Source organism: Mustela nigripes, chromosome 7 (genome assembly GCF_022355385.1).
Source record: "Mustela nigripes isolate SB6536 chromosome 7, MUSNIG.SB6536, whole genome shotgun sequence".
NCBI classification, from domain to species: Eukaryota; Metazoa; Chordata; class Mammalia; order Carnivora; family Mustelidae; genus Mustela; species Mustela nigripes.
Genome location: NC_081563.1, coordinates 59,615,354 through 59,632,853, shown reverse-complemented (window position 1 = coordinate 59,632,853; position 17,500 = coordinate 59,615,354). Strand labels below are relative to the sequence as shown.

The 17,500-nt window shown below is 36.7% G+C and overlaps 1 protein-coding gene across 10 annotated transcripts in view; it reads left to right on the top strand.

Annotated features, from left to right (window-relative positions):
- EHBP1 (EH domain binding protein 1) overlaps nt 1–17,500 on the top strand; it is a 342,159-nt gene that overhangs the window by 270,939 nt on the left and 53,720 nt on the right. For 8 of the 10 annotated variants that reach the window (XM_059405990.1, XM_059405988.1, XM_059405989.1 and 5 more), the window contains one exon: nt 9,492–9,639. In XM_059405990.1, the coding sequence (XP_059261973.1) occupies nt 9,492–9,639 (148 nt within the window). The remainder of the gene's footprint in view (nt 1–9,491; nt 9,640–17,500) is intronic. The other 2 variants (XM_059405991.1, XM_059405995.1) reach the window with 1 other exon arrangement.

Below are 17,500 nucleotides of genomic sequence, written 5' to 3'. Positions count from 1 at the left end.
CTAAATCCTATTTATTCATCAAGAGCTGATCAAGCTGGCAGTAAAATATATAGTCTATCCAAACCTTTAAAGGTCTTGTAATTTTATTTTTTATTTTCATTCTATCTTCAGTAGCAAGTGAATAGGTGCACTTTGGTAATCCTTGCCTCTGGACAAGCACAGAATTTTTTTTTTCCCCCTTTCTGAATGGCTAATAACAGAGCCTTGTTTCCTGTCTAATGATGAAAGGGTGGGAGTCAAGTTCTTTCCCTTAGTTTACTATAAAATTGAAGAATTTCATGGACCATTATGAAAACAGAATCTTGTGAAAAACTAGCAGTATTAAGTTAAAGCCCCTTTTAAAAGAAAATTTGGATAAGTTAAAATGCATTTAGCCCAATTAATAAAAGTCCAATTACTAAGACTGTATGAAACAATGAAAGTAACACAGTTAAGCACAGGATATTGTGTTATTAAAGGCAGTAAAGGATACGAAATTACGGTTTTGTTGGTAGAAATAGGGTGCTTTGTTTTGCTATAAACAAATTTACAAAGGGTAAAGATGCGAACTATATTATTTGAAATAATGTATCTTCAGTTTTGTTAAAGCTTATTTCATGAAAATATGTGTAGACATGTTTCTTAGACTTTTCAATCTGTATTTTTCAACCGACTGAATAAAAATATCTAGTGTTATGAAAGACACCCATGGGTGGGTAATGATCTCAGCAGCTACACTGACAGTTTCTCATGTTCTAATTCACCTTCAGAAATCCATGGCATCATTTTTTGGCTAAAGTAATGCCAGTTAGTGACATTTGCAGCAAGTATAAAAAGGACCCCCCATGGCAGCCATTTTTATTTTATTCTTAAGATCCAAAGGCTGCTGAAAGAACAATTGAATGAAGTTGAGGATTGGAGAAGCTTGATTTTCTTGTTCTCTGTGAAATGAAACTCTAGTCTTTTTCTTCCCCTTCCCCTTAAAAGCAAAAGTCTGCTAGGGGGTTGTAGCTGTGTCAAAGCCGCTGGGATGCCACTGCTGATCACTTTAATTACTACGACTAAGGAGGATAAAATTAAAAGTAGCACCATTGAAGCAGTGGAAGAAAGCTTGCCTAGATGTCGGTGAACTGTGAAATATAAAAATTGCATACCAATACATTTTTATGGAAAGGAAACAAGGAATTACATTACTTATTCTTGAAGAGTTTGTCCTTAAATTGTTCAAGTTTTACTAGTGCATCTATCTATGGCAGATTGTGGACCATTTCAGAACGATAAGGAAAATAGTAACTTGAAGACATGCTGTGAAAGGACTAAATATTTTTTCAGTTTATGTCCAAAGTGGTTAGTTCTGATCCATTTTTTGTATTTGAAAATACTTAAATTTGTTGTATTGAAACACAAGCTCTTTGCACCATAACAGGACTTTTGCCTGATCCTGGAAACATTAGTAAAGAGAAAAGTAAAGCTTAAGTGTACTACATTTAGCACTTTTATGAAGGCTTATAATTTAAGATTGGGAACCTAAGTTTTAAATGAATAGAAACAAGTTCTCCTCACCTCTATACAGAGCAGTTTAGCCTGATTTGTAAAGCCCAAGAGTAAGTTAAAAACAGGGTTTTAAAAAAATTACCATATCAGTAGGGCCTCAGAAACATTCTCTGAACACCAGTTATGTGATAGATAGGACCAGTACTTTGAAATGAGACAATGAGTTTCACTTTTACTATACCATTTACAAGATGTATGACCTTGGGCAGTGTTTTTAAGTGAGATTCGATTTCTATCAAGTCAAAGAGATAGTAGTTACCTTACAGAATTTTCAGTACTGAACAAGACAGCATGTGTGAGAACAGTGTGCATAGGCACAGAGCTACTATTTACCAAAACATTTGTTATAACCTGGTTTGTAAAAAGATGATTGTGGGGAGGGTTGCCTTCCAAAAATACAGTTTGCATTAAACCCTCCCAAAGAGTGCATCCATCTTACAAAATCTAGATTATCCTATATAACAGTGTAATTCCAAATAATACTGTATGGCAAAAGGTAAATGTCATCAGACTCATTCATCGAAATAGGAGGCCTGACTACTTCAGTTTACTTTAATTTAGACTACGCAGGTAAATGAAAGATACATAAATTTCCTACTATATTGGGTTTTTCAAGTGCACTTTTCTTTTTAGTGACATCCGTCTTCTAAGTTACCTTACCTCTGCATCTCAGTGAAAATTTTCCTTTTTTTTTTTTCCAGCAGACACAGTAAACTGATGATTTATTTATAGCTAAGTAATTCACATTTGTCTCTTTCAAATGCAGAGTGGTCAAAATGGCAATAATACATTTCTACTTAGGTAGGTTTAACAAACCATTATTGTCAGAAATACTCATTATCTACATATTTGAGCAGTTTGTGCTAGAAGGTGTACAAAAATAATCTTCATCTGTACTCTCTAGTCATTTTGTTCCTTTGACATGAACAGCATGTCTCTTCTGAGTAAAAGATCCTATAGATTTTGTCGCTATTCTGTAAATATTACTGCAAAAATCAACTATTTTAATGGAGCTTATATATAAAAATTAAAATGAAATAGTTTTACTTTTATGAATCTGGAAATTAATAATATCAATTAAAAATTATTGCATAATCAATTGCTATAATTACAGGCTTTTCCTTTTGACTTTAACACTTAGCTTCTATTTTCTCAGTTGGTTCTTTGTCTTAAGGGAAGTTAATGGGTAAGAAAACAAACAATGCAGATATGCCATCCCACTGGAGAGCTCTAGGCCCAGGCAAAATTGTCTCTGTGGTGTTAGGACATTAGTAGAAAAGTAAATCAAGGCAATCTGATAGGGAACTAGAATTCTGTCAATCAGGCTCAAGATTTTGTGCTGTGTCCATAAACTTTGTTTACTGTAGGGTTTTATGAGTTGTAACCTGCCCTTGCAGTCTGTTAATGAGGCTAAATCTTGCTACTTGAGAATTGAATTACAGCACACCTCTGGGCTAATGGTTATAAACAGAAAGTCCCATTAGGGCTGCATTCTGATTTGTTCATTTGCATTTTTTTCTATTGTATAGAGAACAATGATGGGTAAATAGGTACAAACAAACAATTTACATGGAAATTGATAAAGTGTCCCTAATTAGTATTTAGAGTTGGTTTTATTAATGATTGCCTGCATTAAATTGCACTCTTGGTAAGCTCTCAGAAACATTTGCAGATGGGAGTATTATTGGTGGGGGGAGGGGGACAAAGAGGAGGTAGTAGCTTGTGAGGAAAAAAAATTAGGTTCCCATTTCATATTTGGAAAGGTAGAATCATTTATTTCATTTTTAACTCAGTTAAGATGACCCAAGACTACTTCATCTTAGTCTGAATCATCAAATTCCAGCTCTGCAAGAAGTTATTATTCACGCAGTGAAATTCACTTAAACCTGGTTGCCTGAGGCATATCAAATAATGGTTTTTATTAGTGCTCTTAACTTTTCTTAAGTTTGAAAGATGAAAGTTTAGTAAAAGCTCAATTTTCCTCAGTCATTCGTGTAATTTGATAATTTTGGGGATCAAATATTTCAGTGGTTAAGAGCAAGGGCTCTGCACTCAAACAGACCTAGGCTGGACTCCCAGTTCTGAAATCAGTTCTAGTTTTTGTTGTGAACTTGAAACTCTAAACCTAATTATTCTCATCGGTAAAAATTGGAGTGTGAAAATTAAATGAGATCATGCATATAAAGCACTTAGCACATAAAGCTAAGATATATCAACAGCCATTACCAGGATCACCATTAGTGGGCATGTATATCCTTGTACATCCTTTTATTCCTAGCATATTTTCCAAGTTCAGAAGTATTAGTAGAGAACTGCAGATTTATGCATATTACTCTCCCATCTTCAGTCTCACCCTGCCCTGCTTACTTACAAGTAAGTCTGTGTCTCTAAATATTAAGAAGATATTCCTCATGTTAGAACTCTCTTCTGCTCCTTCCACAACTACCACTAACCCGAGAAAGTCTACCACCTCATCTTTTCCTTCCTTCTCCCCAGATTCTTCTCTAAAAATAACTTTTATTATAAAAGTAGTACATGTCTATTACAGAAAATTAGGAAATGAAGACAAGCCAAAGTAAGAAAACAAAAATATCACATTTCCACACCCAGATAGCTCCATCATAACAACTTTGTGAATACCCTTCCAAGTCTTTTTCTACACATATATATTTATATGTGTATTTACTTTGCCAAAATGACAAAATAAGGTTATTACTGTATAAACTGTTGGGGTTTTTTTTAGTCAACTTGTATTTCCTCTCATTTAATACTATGGTTATATTCAGATTTCTATAATTGATTCAGCAGTGTCCCTTACAACTTGTTTGTCCCAACCATTGTCTAACCCAGGATTGTACACTGCATCTAGTTAGGTTTTCTTTTGTTGGTGGTGATGTTGATTGGTTAGTTGGTTTTTGTTGTGTGTTTGTTTTCATAACTTTCTTATTAAAATGACCAGGTCAGTTATCCTGCATACCGTACCTTTCTGGATTTATTTGGTTGCTTCCTTGTTGTGTCCTTATCGTGTTTCTCTATCCCTCATGTATATGATCAAATGGAAGTTATTTAGTGGATTCACTTTAAACATTTGGGCTAGAATATTATTGGTGGTGTGTACTTTATGTACACTCCAAAAAATTTAACATACGGTTGACCTGACATTAGTGATAGCAAGATTTAAATTTAGATTAGTGGTCCCTAATCCCCGATTTAGCTCTACCATTTGGTTCTCTACATTTACAAGTAGGTTTTCTCCTTGCAATTAGGAAATAATCTCTGTGGTGTTACTTAAGCATATGTTCTAATTACTATTGCTCTGTAAAAACTACCCCAAACTTAATGGTATATAAAAAATTGTTTTGGGGCGTCTCAGTGGCTCAGTTGTTTAAATGTCTGCCTTCATCTCAGGTCATGATCCCAGGCTCCTGGGATCAAGTTTCACATTGTGCTCCCTGCCTCTCTCTCTCTCTCTCTCATGAATAAATAAATAAAAATATTTTTAATTGTTTTTGTGCTCACAGATTCTGTGGGTTAGGACTTTAGACAGGACACAGTGCTTTTTCTCTGTTGCACATTGTCTGGGGCCTGTGCTAGGGAGACTTGAACAATTGGGGGTTGACTCAAAATGGGTAAAGGCTGAGGTCTTCTGAAGGCTTCTTCATTCACATGTCTGGTATGTGGGCTAGGAAGACTTAAGGCTTAATTTGGCTCACATGACAGCTGGGTTCCCGGAGAGTAAAAAATGCAAGAATTTTAAGAGACCTGGGCAAATGGGATATGACCTTTCCTACCTAGCCTTCAAAATCACCCACCACACTTACATATTCTACTGATTATAATACAAGTGCCTAAAGCTGGCTGAGATTCAAGGGGAGAGGAATAAACTCTACCACTTGATGAGGAAGTGGCAAGGTCACATTGCAGAGAACATGTGGGATGAGAAATACTGTCAAGGCTATCTTTGGAAAATACACTCCGCCACAGCATAATATGAATTATCTAGATTCCCATCAGACATTTATCAAAGAACTTTAACAACTATTAATAATCCGTGCCAGACTTATTCTTTTATGAAAGACAAGGTTATGTTTTTGTAATTTTACCCCTTAAAAATTATTATAGCTGTTATTATTATATAACATAGAGCTTTCTCTCATTGACTGGGCCTATTTAGTTACCCTGAAATTCAGTTCTTACTAGAAGGACAAGATAATTGCTTGATTCTTTTCCTCTAATTATAAGTTTTCAGAGGAGTTGTTTTAAAAACTGCCTCAAATGAATTTACACGTCCTTTTAAGAACTTAAAAAAAAATTTCCCCTTTATTCTTTTCCTCATTCTATTTTTTTTTTAAGATTATATTTATTTATTTGACAGAGATCACAAGTAGGCAGAGAGGCAGGCAGAGAGAGATGGGAAAACAGGCTCCCTGCTGAGCAGAGAGCTGGATGAGGGGCAAAATCCCAGGATATTGAGACCATGACCCAAGCCAAAGGCAGAGGCTTAACCCACTGAACCACCCAAGTGCCCCTATTTTCTTTCTTTTTTTTTACATTTTTTCTATACCCAAAATGGGCCTCAAACTCCCAACCCCAATATCAAGAGTTACGTGCTCTACTGACTGAGCCAGCCAGGTGCCCCATCTAAGAACTTTTTGAATATCACAGTGAATTAATGACTTTTCATTGATTGCATGTGTGATTTCATTGATTCAGTTCGCTGCAATCATTGTTCTTTTTGATACTGAAATTGTTTCAGTTTGTCCTCTTCAGTCATGTCTGGGTCCATTTGATACCCCTGTTAATTTGCTCCCATTAATTTTGACAGCTCTCATTTCTAGTCATCTCAAAATGTGTGGAAGAACTGCTTAGATTTGAGCTCCACCAATCTGGTGTCTACCCCTGCTGTCCCTAATAGTATTGCCTACCAAGTTTGATTGCCCCCCCCCTTTTAAATTTATTTGAGAATGAGTGAGTGAGAGTGAGAGAGCACAAATGATGAGGAGGAGCAGAGTTAGAGGGAAAAGCAGCCTCCCTGCAAAGCAGGGAGCCCAGCATGAGGCGCATCCCAGAACCCGGGGATCATGACCTGAGCTAAAAGCAGACACTTAACCAACTGAGCCACCCAGGTGCCCCTTGATTATCCTTTATATAATGTTCAGACTCACTAACCTTTCACATTTACTGCAGCCGTTTTTCATGAAAGTCTCTTGAACTTTGATTCTCATATCCAGCATTCTAGTTCTCTTTACATCCCTTTTTTCTTATCTAAATACAGATGTTTTCCACATTTTGGTCAGTAGCTCCCCTTTTTCTCTGTATCTTTTCAGGTACTTGCAAATATTCCTGTAGTTTCAGATCTATAGTCATAGTTTGACTTCATTCCTAACATGAATTTCACTTTCCAACTACCTCCTAGCATTTTCACTTGGATGTCCAGCCAGCCTCTCAAACCCAATCTGTCTTACTCCCAATTTCCTCTCTCTCCCTTCCTATAGCTCCTCTTAGTTTATCTTTATTTTTAGTGCCTAAAGCTAGTGCCCCAGTTTTACTAGTTGCCCAACTTCAAAACTTCTGAATCAGCTTCTTTCTTTCCACCATATCTAATTGGTTACCAAGAATTGGAATAGGTACCAATTCTACCTCTAATATATTCTTACACTGTCTCTTTCATTTCAGTTGCCACCATCCTACTTCTGGCTCTCATTACAGCTGCCTTGGACTGTTATGAGAGCCTTCTACTTAGTTCTTTCCAGGTTTCCTATGCCATCCTGTCTTATACACTTGTCGTATTCATCTTTCTCAAATAGCACTTCTGGTTGGTCATTCTCCTGGACACACACACACAAAGAACATACACACCAAACTAAACCTTTAATTGACCCTTACTTTCTTTATAATCAATCACCCTGTTGGATGGGGCTTCTACAGTCTTATCTGCCCAGCTTTATTTTTCTTGCCTTGTCTTTCTCTTATTATTTTTGCCCTGTGCTTAGGAAAACTAGACTATGTACTTTTTCTCCATTGTACTCTCTTGACTCTGTGTCTGTGTGTTGTTCCCACCTCCTAGTTTCTCTAACAGTGACCCACCTAACTTCTGACTACCATCTCTATGCTTTCTAAATCCTGCTCATTCTGCAGGCTCGACTCAGAAACCATGATGCCGTGATGCCTTCTGTTTTTCCCTCAGATGGAAATGTCCTTTTTTTTTAAAGATTTTATTTATTTATTTGACAGAGAGAGAGCATAAGCAGGGGGAGCAGCAGGCAGAGGGAGAGGGAGAAGCAGGCTCCCTGAGCCTGATGTGGGACTCAATCCCAGACTCTGGTATGATGACCTGAGCCTAAGGCAGACAGTTAACTGACTGAGCCACCCACGTGCCCCAGAAATATTCTTTCTTCTGAACTCTTGGTACAGTTTGATCAGACTTCCTTATTGTGACCATTTTATCTTACTCTATATTATAAACACTTGAGAGTATAAGTTACAAATTTTTGTGTTTGAAATTTCTATAGCAAGTACCAAGTACAAGCTATGTCCTAAGGACTAGAGATACAAAGATAAATTAGATGTTGCTCCTTCCTTCAAGTAGCTTAGTTCTATTGATAAGGAGGCATTTGTACAGAGTTAAAGGTAATTTGACAGTTTTTAAAAGTAATAACACACACACATACACCCACAATACTGTAGTTATACAGATGAAGAGCTTTATTCTACCAGTGGGGAGGAGGGAAGAATAGTCAGGGGAAATTTAGTGGATTTAAAATGAATCTTGAAGAATGAGTTAGAAGTTAAATAAAATGGGAGGACATTCCAGGAAGAGGAAATGACATATGCAAATCTCTGGGCATGAAATTATACTATACAAGCAATTCTGTGTGAAATGGATGTGAACTTTTATGGAGGTTGGGAGAGGTTAAGGGGGGATAACACTGCCAAAGGTATGTTGGGGCCACATTATTTCAAGTTTGTTTGCTATAATGATGCCGTATTTTATGTATTTTCCAATTTACAAAGCACTTTCACATTGATTGTTACTATTCATTATAATCTTTTTTTAAGTAAGCAGAAATTTCAGTTATTTAATTATCTTTAGGTTTTAGTTATTTTAAATATTAAAATACCACATTAGATTTTATTTCTTCTTTTTCTTTAAGATTTAATTTATTAGGGGGGACGTATGCACAAGTGGTGGGGGAAGGGGCAGAAGGGGAGGGAGAAGCAGACTGCTTGCTGAGCAGGAAACCCAGTGTAAGGGCTTGATCCCAAGACCCTGAGGTCATGACCTGAGGTGAAGGCAGATGGTTAACTGACTAAGCCACCCAGGCACCCCGTACTTTTTCTTCTTAATGTGCATTTGGGGAGAGAGGGAGTAGGAATGGGGATAGTACATCAGTTACCCAATTCTGATTTAAAAACTACCAACAACTATAACTTGTATAACTAATATACTATCTCCATTCTACTCCAGCCCCCTCAAAATACTATTTCTCATATATGATCAATATACTGTAGCAGCATTTAATAATATTGAAGATGTCTGTTAGCCAGTGCTCTCTCTATAGCTTTATTAGAAAATAACAAGTTAAAGTCTATTTTCAAAAAATAAGGTATAAATTGAAATTCTGTTTTTAGTATTATGACTTTTTTCTGTAAGCCTGATTATTTTATTAATAATAGTCACTACTATTTTCTCAGTTATATATATTGCCAAGCATTCTTTAAAGGCTAGTTTGAATTTTTAGAAGATATTTTAATACAGTAATTTGTAAATATTTTTTAAAAATCTGATTCTAGGATGTCTTTTAAAAATGGTGTGACATCCAACTGATATAGAGCATCCTATTTATAATGTGGGCCAAGCACCATGCTGTAAACCAGTTACTATCATGATGATCAGATTGAAAATGAAATTGCATTTCTGTCAATTACTGAGTTGGCAACTGTTCAATATATCTTAGCAGCAAGATGAAGAGCGACGTCGGCAGCTGAGAGAGAGAGCTCGTCAGCTAATAGCAGAAGCTCGATCTGGAGTGAAGATGTCAGAACTTCCCAGCTATGGTGAAATGGCTGCAGAAAAGTTGAAAGAAAGGTCAAAGGCATCTGGAGGTGAGTTAAAGAATCTTGTATCATATTCTACAGACAACCCAGAAATCTGCAGTGAACCTTTGGGACATTTTATTCTTACTTCAAAATGTTGCATCAAATACATAAGTTTCTAACCTATTGATATGTTGCAAAAAACCTACAGGAAGCTTAGTAAATCAGAAGATAACTGTTGCTGTTTTCCAAATCAACTTGTTGGTTTAATTCTTACTTTCTTAGAATATGATTCAGGAAAAAACTCATACAAACTTTGGTTTATGATTCCCCATGATGCCTCATTAATTGTGAGTAAAATGCAATCAGGTTCTCAACATCAAGGTCACGAGACTTAGTGGTGAGCTTTGGCATGAAAGATTTTTGTTTGGACTTGGATCTTTCGAAAGTAGCTTTAACAATGATCTGGCCTCTTAGCCTGATGTGTAAGGATTTTGGGTAAGCCTCATATCCATTTCTTCTTAGTCTCTTATTCTAAGAAGGTCTTCTTCAGTATCTGCAAAAATTATTCTCAGCTTGATATTAGGACAGGACTATAGATACAATTAAGGAGAATTTTGATTTTGCCCTTAATGCTCAATTTGGGCATCTTTGACTTGGAACTTTTTACATTTTTGTTTAGGAGGAGTATACTCAAGAGACCTCTGGGTTTTTGTGTTTTTGGTGTTTTTTTGTTTTGTTTTTTTGTTTTTGGTGGTTTTTTTTTTAATTTCAAAGGTGTATAACCTATTTATCTACCAAAACATGCCAGGTACTTGTCCTGAGTTAATCTTAGAATGCTAAGATCACTCTGAAGAGTAGGCAAGTGTGGACTCGAATAAGACCTTAGAGAACTGAAACAGAGGTAAGCTATTTCAAGGTCGATGATAAGTTTCTTCAAAGGAAACTGAAACTTACTGCTGCTACTTCTAATTGATTCCTTATATTAAAAACTTCCTGTTATAGAGAATTTCAGTTAAGGCCTATAGCATATAACTTTCCATCCCATAAATCTGAAAACTGCTTTCCTAAACAGCTGTGTATCTGTCCCTCTGGTCTTCTCAGAATGTTTATTTTCTTAAATCCTTCATCTTACTTTTCAACTCCTATCATTCAGAATTTTTATTGCAGTTTCTATACTGTCTACCACAGTTTTATAGTAACATCAGTAACTACTCATAGCTACATTTATATAATGCTATGATAATTTGCTTTCATTTACTATTAATAACAAGATGTTTCTTTGGCATCATAAAAGTTCTAGGTATTCGGGACACCTGGGTGGCTCAGTTGGCTAAGCAGCTGCCTTCGGCTCAGGTCATGATCCCAGCATCCTGGGATCGAGTCCCACATCGGGCTCCTTGCTCAGCAGGGAGTCTGCTTCTCCCTCTGCCTCTGCCTGCCATTCTGTCTGCCTGTGCTCGCTCTCTCCCCCCCCCTCTCTCTGATAAATAAATAAAATCTTTAAAAAAAAAAAAAGTTCCAGGTATTCTAAGTAAGTCATAAAAATCTTTGCCTTCTTATATCTCAGAATATAGAAAAAAAACTCATATTCTTGACCCTCCTTATAAAGTATTCTAAAGCTACTAATGCTCCCTTTCTGTGGCATCATAAACTCATAGGAGAAACTCATAAACTCATCATAATAATAGGATAGAGAGGCATCCAGTGTCTCTTTTAATATTGTTTTCAGTGGTGAGCAAATAATAATGCTATCTTAAATAAGCTATAAACCCTGGGAAGGCTAAGAATTAAGTTTTAATTAATTACTCTTTGCTATTACTATTTTTAGATAGTTTGGTTAATGTTAAAATGAAGTCTCAGGGTTCAGGCAGATGTCACTGGATGACAATTAAGGCTTTATCAAAGACCATGAATGGAGCTCACTCTAAAGTCTTCTCCAGCACTGGTGCTGACTGGTCTTTTGCTGCTAACTTTCTTGTCCATATGCTCCCTCCTGATCTGTTCTTCTTTTCATGAAATCTTTCAGCTGCCTCTTCCTTTATACCTTCTCATTTTTCCTTCCTCCTCCTAGTCTAAGGTGCCACTTGATCTGCTTTTTGGAAGACTCAGGCATACTGATCCTCATCTTTTCTTTCTTATATCTATTTTTATATCTTCTTCATCTATTTTATTTTTATGGATAAACCTTGTGCCCCCATCAGTCAGGTATATGCCTTCTAATAATTAAAGCCAACCTTCTTCTTCTGTGAAGAGTCATAGATAGGAAGGGTCATCTGTATAATTGGTCTTATCACTATATCACCCCAGCTGAGATTAAGCCCGTACTAGACTAGGTAAAGAAACTTCATCAGTGTGACAGCCCAAAGAATAGGTATCTTCCCTACTTGGTAACTAGGGAACATGAAGACCTGATTTTGGCATCATTCTGTAGTCAACAAAGTAAATAAAAACAAACAAGGAATGGATTTGCAGAGGTAGCAAAGAAGTATAGAGTGAACAGGGGAAGCCAGGTGAAATGAAGAGGGAACGGGGTTCAATAGAAAGCTAATGAAAGGGGCGCCTGGGTGGCTCAGTGGGTTGAGCCGCTGCCTTCAGCTCAGGTCATGATCTCAGGGTCCTGGGATCGAGTCCCGCATCGGGCTCTCTGCTCAGCAGGGAGCCTGCTTCCCTTCCTCTCTCTCTCTCCCTGCCTCTCTGCCTACTTGTAATCTCTCTCTGTCAAATAAATAAATAAAATCTTTAAAAAAAAAAAAAAAAGAAAGAAAGAAAGCTAATGAAAACCTGAAGTCTAGACTCTGTTCCCTAAGAAGATCAGTGTGACCAGGGTCCATTTCTCCTATGGGACACACTATATATTGGATATTGAACGCAGCAACCTATCAGATGAAAGGCTCTTAATCAGAGCTAAGGTTGACCTACAACAAGTGGAGTAGGCGTATTCCCTGACCTCAGTAAAGGTATATAGATCAGACTAGGTCTGCTCTGGCCTCAAGGTCTAAGCTGAAGCTGTTGAGGTTGGGAATAGGGTAAGAGACTGTTAGGACAAATTCCTGCCCGACATTCAGCTATTATACATATGCATTTATCTAATGAGCCATGAGAGTCACTGTGCTAGGCCAGGATTTAGCAAACTTCCTGAAAAAAAGGACTGAAATAGATATTTTAGCCTTCGAAGGCCCTGTGGTCTCTGTCTAAACTACTCGTTACTGGCCTTGTAGCCTGAAAGTAGCCTTGAACATTATGTAAATGAATGGGCCTGCTGGTTATTTACCCCAAAGCTGTGGTGTGCTGGATTTTTTCCCCCATGCTATAGTTTGCCGACCCCTGCATAGCAAATTAGAACTTCACTTCAGTTCACAAGAGTCTAATTCCTAAGGGAAAATGACCTTTTGAGGTTGATAAGTCAGGGAGAAAAATTAACAAATTAGTATCTACTCTTCTATTGTCTAGTGGGAATCATCCAGTCTGAATAAGGAATAGTGTGAAAGGAGAAGAGAGAAATGAGTAGTGACCAGCCTAGTTGGAGAATGAGGATAGGAAGATTCTGGAAGCAGTGGTCCAGAGGGACAAAGGAGAGGGTAGTCAAGAGCTGAAATAATAACGAGGAAACACAGCCTGGGGAATGTGTTGAACATGATCATTACTCAGACTCATTGCCCAAACCTACTTGAAAAGCTTGCTTTTTTCTGTTCCCAAGCAGCAACCTGTCTCAGTGAGAAAAGAAAACTTTATAAATTTGAGAATTAATAAGCTTTTATTATGACCAAATAAATTTTAAACTTTTGTTAATGGTCCATGGCCACTTGGAAGGAGGCATCTATTCTGTTTTAAGATTATATTATATCATATATTTACTATATAATATATGATTTATTAAATATGATATGTATTTTATGTATTCTATTTATTTATTTATTCCATAGTTTATCACTTTGGTCTGAGTTAGCTTAAGGTCTCTTAACTTTTTAATGGACATTGTTGCCACTCTTTGACTTAGATAAACTGGTGTTCTTTGTTTTTACATTTCAAGTGTATAAAGGAAATTTTTTTTTAAATTTCATCCATGAAAATGTTTGTATGCCTGTGTTGTCTTTATTTTAGTTATGACAAATAGACTTATCTAAATTTGTTAAATCAAAATAAAATCTTATAGGCCTTCAGTAATTTTTATTTTCAGCTTCTATTAATAACTATACTTGTGTTTTCTGTCTTATGTTTGATTTCTGTAACTTTAAAAACCATTAATGGTATAGGTACCTTCAGTGAGAATTTAAAAATCATAATACAAATGAGAAAATTTTTTCCAAATATATTTTCTGAATATATCTTTATGATCACCTCAGTGTCTTTATGTAAAAGTGCTTTTTTTACTGTCACCAGATTCCCTTTATTTTTTCTCATTCAATTTATTTGTAAATGATAAGTGCTGTAACACTGGCCTTATTGCTATTAATCATACCACTGGGATTCCCATTTTGCTTATAGTGCTGCTCAGTGTCAGCTGGAATGCACTGTCTCATTCCAGTGCATAGCCAATCTCCTTTTACCTTTTTTTGCATATATTATATATGCCATATTTGTAAACAATTTCTGTTGGGTCTCTAGTTTACTTTCTGCCATGCTCATCTGCTAAGTTTTCAGTTGTTAGCTATAAGGATAGGTAGATAAATAGATGTCGTAGACATATACATGCTATCTCACACACACACACGCGCGCGTGCGCGCGCACTTTAGTTCTGCTAGAATGCTTTTAGACTATTTCCATAGGTGTTAAGAAATCTATAACATTAATGTTGAAAAGAATTCAAGGGTATGTCCTAAAAACTGAAGCCAGTGAATGGAAAGAAAGTAGAAATCCATTCTCAAGAAGACTTGAGCTATATAGGAGATCAATTTTTACTCTTGCCCTCCCCAATAGTAATCCTTTTATCTAAGGTTAGCCATACATATATAAACACTGAGTTAACTCACTTAGCATTGCTGGTGAGTGGTATTGTAAATAGAGTTCATTTTGCTGGAAATAAAATGACTGGCACCCATTTAACATCACACAGGAAACAAGGATTATATACGTGAATAATGAAAGGAAGGACAATTTTCTACATATCCCTGGAACCTGAAACTACCCATATCTGACCACATTTCCAGACTGAGCTCTTTCTCTTCATTGCAATGCCATCCTTCTAGTCACTCAGACAGGAGGGTCAATTTTGATGTCTGCTTCTCCTCCTCACTATCCCTCCCCAGCCACCAACCATCCAGCCAGTAGGTTTTCAAATCACATCATACCCACTCCCAATTCTTATATACTAGGTTAGGCTCTCTGTACTGCTTGCCTAAGGTTATCACAGTCTACAACCTTGATTTCCTGCCTCCAGCCTTTCAGTTCTTCAGTCTGACATCTAGGTCAGCAGTCTTGCTCCCATGAAGGATGATTTCACATGCATAGTACACACCTGTGGGCAATCCCTTGACCACTTTTTTTTCACATAAGAAAGCATATCAGAATGTAAGCAAAAGTGATACTTTAGGAATAATATTGAAGTGACTGTAATTTATAAAAGTCATAAACTTCAATGCATATATTACTACTAATTATTTTATACATATTTGACAACTCATTACAATAAGACATTTAGATAGAAAATGGCTTATATAGGCTACTCTTAAAGAACACAGTGCTGATCATGTTAGAGCACCAGTATCTCTCCATTCCCATTAAGTAGAATTTAAACTTCCCATTCTGCCCTTCAGGGCCTTCTGGGCTTTTGCCTTTTAAGACTTACCTCCCTTTATTTCCTTTCAAGTATACTTGGAAGGTTAATGCTTCCAAAGAACAATTCCTGGTACTGTTGGCAAAAAGTAATCTTTCATCTTTCGCATTTGCTCTGTAACTTACTTTTAGCCCCAAACACTTAACCTGTCCTATATAATTTTGTAGTCTCTTGAATGTATACCTTTAAAATAAAATTAAGTGTCTTTACAATTTGGTATCTCCTCAACATCTTGCAGTGTTTTGCAAATTGTGGATACAGTATGCAGAATGAATGTCGAATTTTATGGTTTCACTCTAGGTTAATTATGGTCAGTAATAATCAGTAGAGGCTGGTTGGCAGCAACAAAGTATTGCACTCTAAAAACTGATTGTAAACTCTCTCTGGCAGAGTAATACAAGAAAGTGTTCTAAACACTTACTTTAGCACTCAGGAAATCCTTGTTCATTCATTTATGTTTATTGCAAAATTATTTAGAGAAGAATTTTTGAGGATAATGAAGATGCTAACATAGAAAATTCTCTCAGAGGAACCTGGGTGGCTCAGTTGGTTGAGCGTCTGCCTTCAGCCCAAGTCAGGCTCTTTGCTCAGCAGGGAGTCTGCTTCTCCCTCTCCCTCTGGCTGCCACTCACCCTGCTTATGTGCGTGTGCGCACAATCGTGCGCGCGCACTCTCTTTCTCTGTGTCAAATAAATAAATGAAATCTTCAAAAAAAAAAAGTATCTCTCAACTGATTGTACTTAAATAATGAGCCAAGTATAATGCTTTAGCAATTTTTTTTTTAAAGATTTTATTTATTTGACAGAGAGAAATCACAAGTAGATGGAGAGGCAGGCAGAGAGAGAGAGAGAGAGGGAAGCAGGCTCCCCGCTGAGCAGAGAGCCCGATGCGGGACTCGATCCCAGGACCCTGAGATCATGATCTGAGCTGAAGGCAGCGGCTTAACCCACTGAGCCACCCAGGCGCCCCAATGCTTTAGCAATTTGAAGAAACTTAGCAATGTCCCCCCACCTCCCCAGGGTCATTTCTCAATCTGTTTTTCTTTGTTGTATTCTTCTAAATGACTTATGTAGTACACAGAACATCTTCAATAGATGTAAACTATTATTAGTAGTACTGATGATCATAGTAAGTATTTACTTGGGGAGGCCCCAAATCAAACACAACAAGGCATGCAGGGAAAAGGACAGATATTGAAGGATTAAGCCAAAATTATGGAATTTTGGAATTTTTCAATTGTAATAATGTTGTAATACCTCACTTAATAAAAGTTGCCTGATAAAATGTTTACTGTAGAGTAGTAAGGATATTCTTTGACTTTCAGGGCTAGACAGGTATTTCTCTAAAATGTACACTGTCAATAACAAAATTTAAAGCTAAGCCTCTAACATGCATATCCAGTTAGTGGTATGCTTTTTCAAATGCATAAAATTCAAAACTACTTAGCCAGTTTTATCACTTGAATTTAGAAAGGAAAAAAGTATAAAATAGAAAATTTCAATGTTTAAAAAAAACCTCCATTGGGGCACCTGGGTGGCTCAGTTGGTTCAGTGTCTACCTTCAGCTCAGGTCATGATGCCAGAGTCCAGGAATGAGCCCCTCATGGGGCTCCTGGCTCAGCAGGGAGTCTGCTTCTCCCTCTGCCCCTCACCCTGCTCTTCTGCTTTCCCTCTCTCAAATAAATAAATAAAATCTTAAAAAAAAAAACTCCATTAATTAATTGTAACCTAAAACATTTTACTAAGTGTATTAAAAATAGTATAAGATTCCTCTTTCCATGTATTTAGGTTTGTTTGAATAGGTTTCCCAGGTGTCATCTTTCAAGATGTACTGTTCAAATTGTTTCTGAACAATATCTTCTGTAGAAGGTACTGTCTATTCTATTCTTGACCTTGTCTCTTAATTTATCCATAATGCTTTTATGATAATATTCATTAATAGTAGAAAAGTATTCAAATCTTCATATAAATTATTTATTTATTTATTTATTTTTAAAGATTTTATTTATTTATTTGACAGACAGAGATCACAAGTAGGCAGAGAGGCAGGCAGAGAGAGAGAAAGGGAAGCAGGCTCCCTGTGGAGCAGAGAGCCCGATGCGGGGCTCGATCCCAGGACGCTGAGATCATGACCTGAGCCGAAGGCAGCGGCTA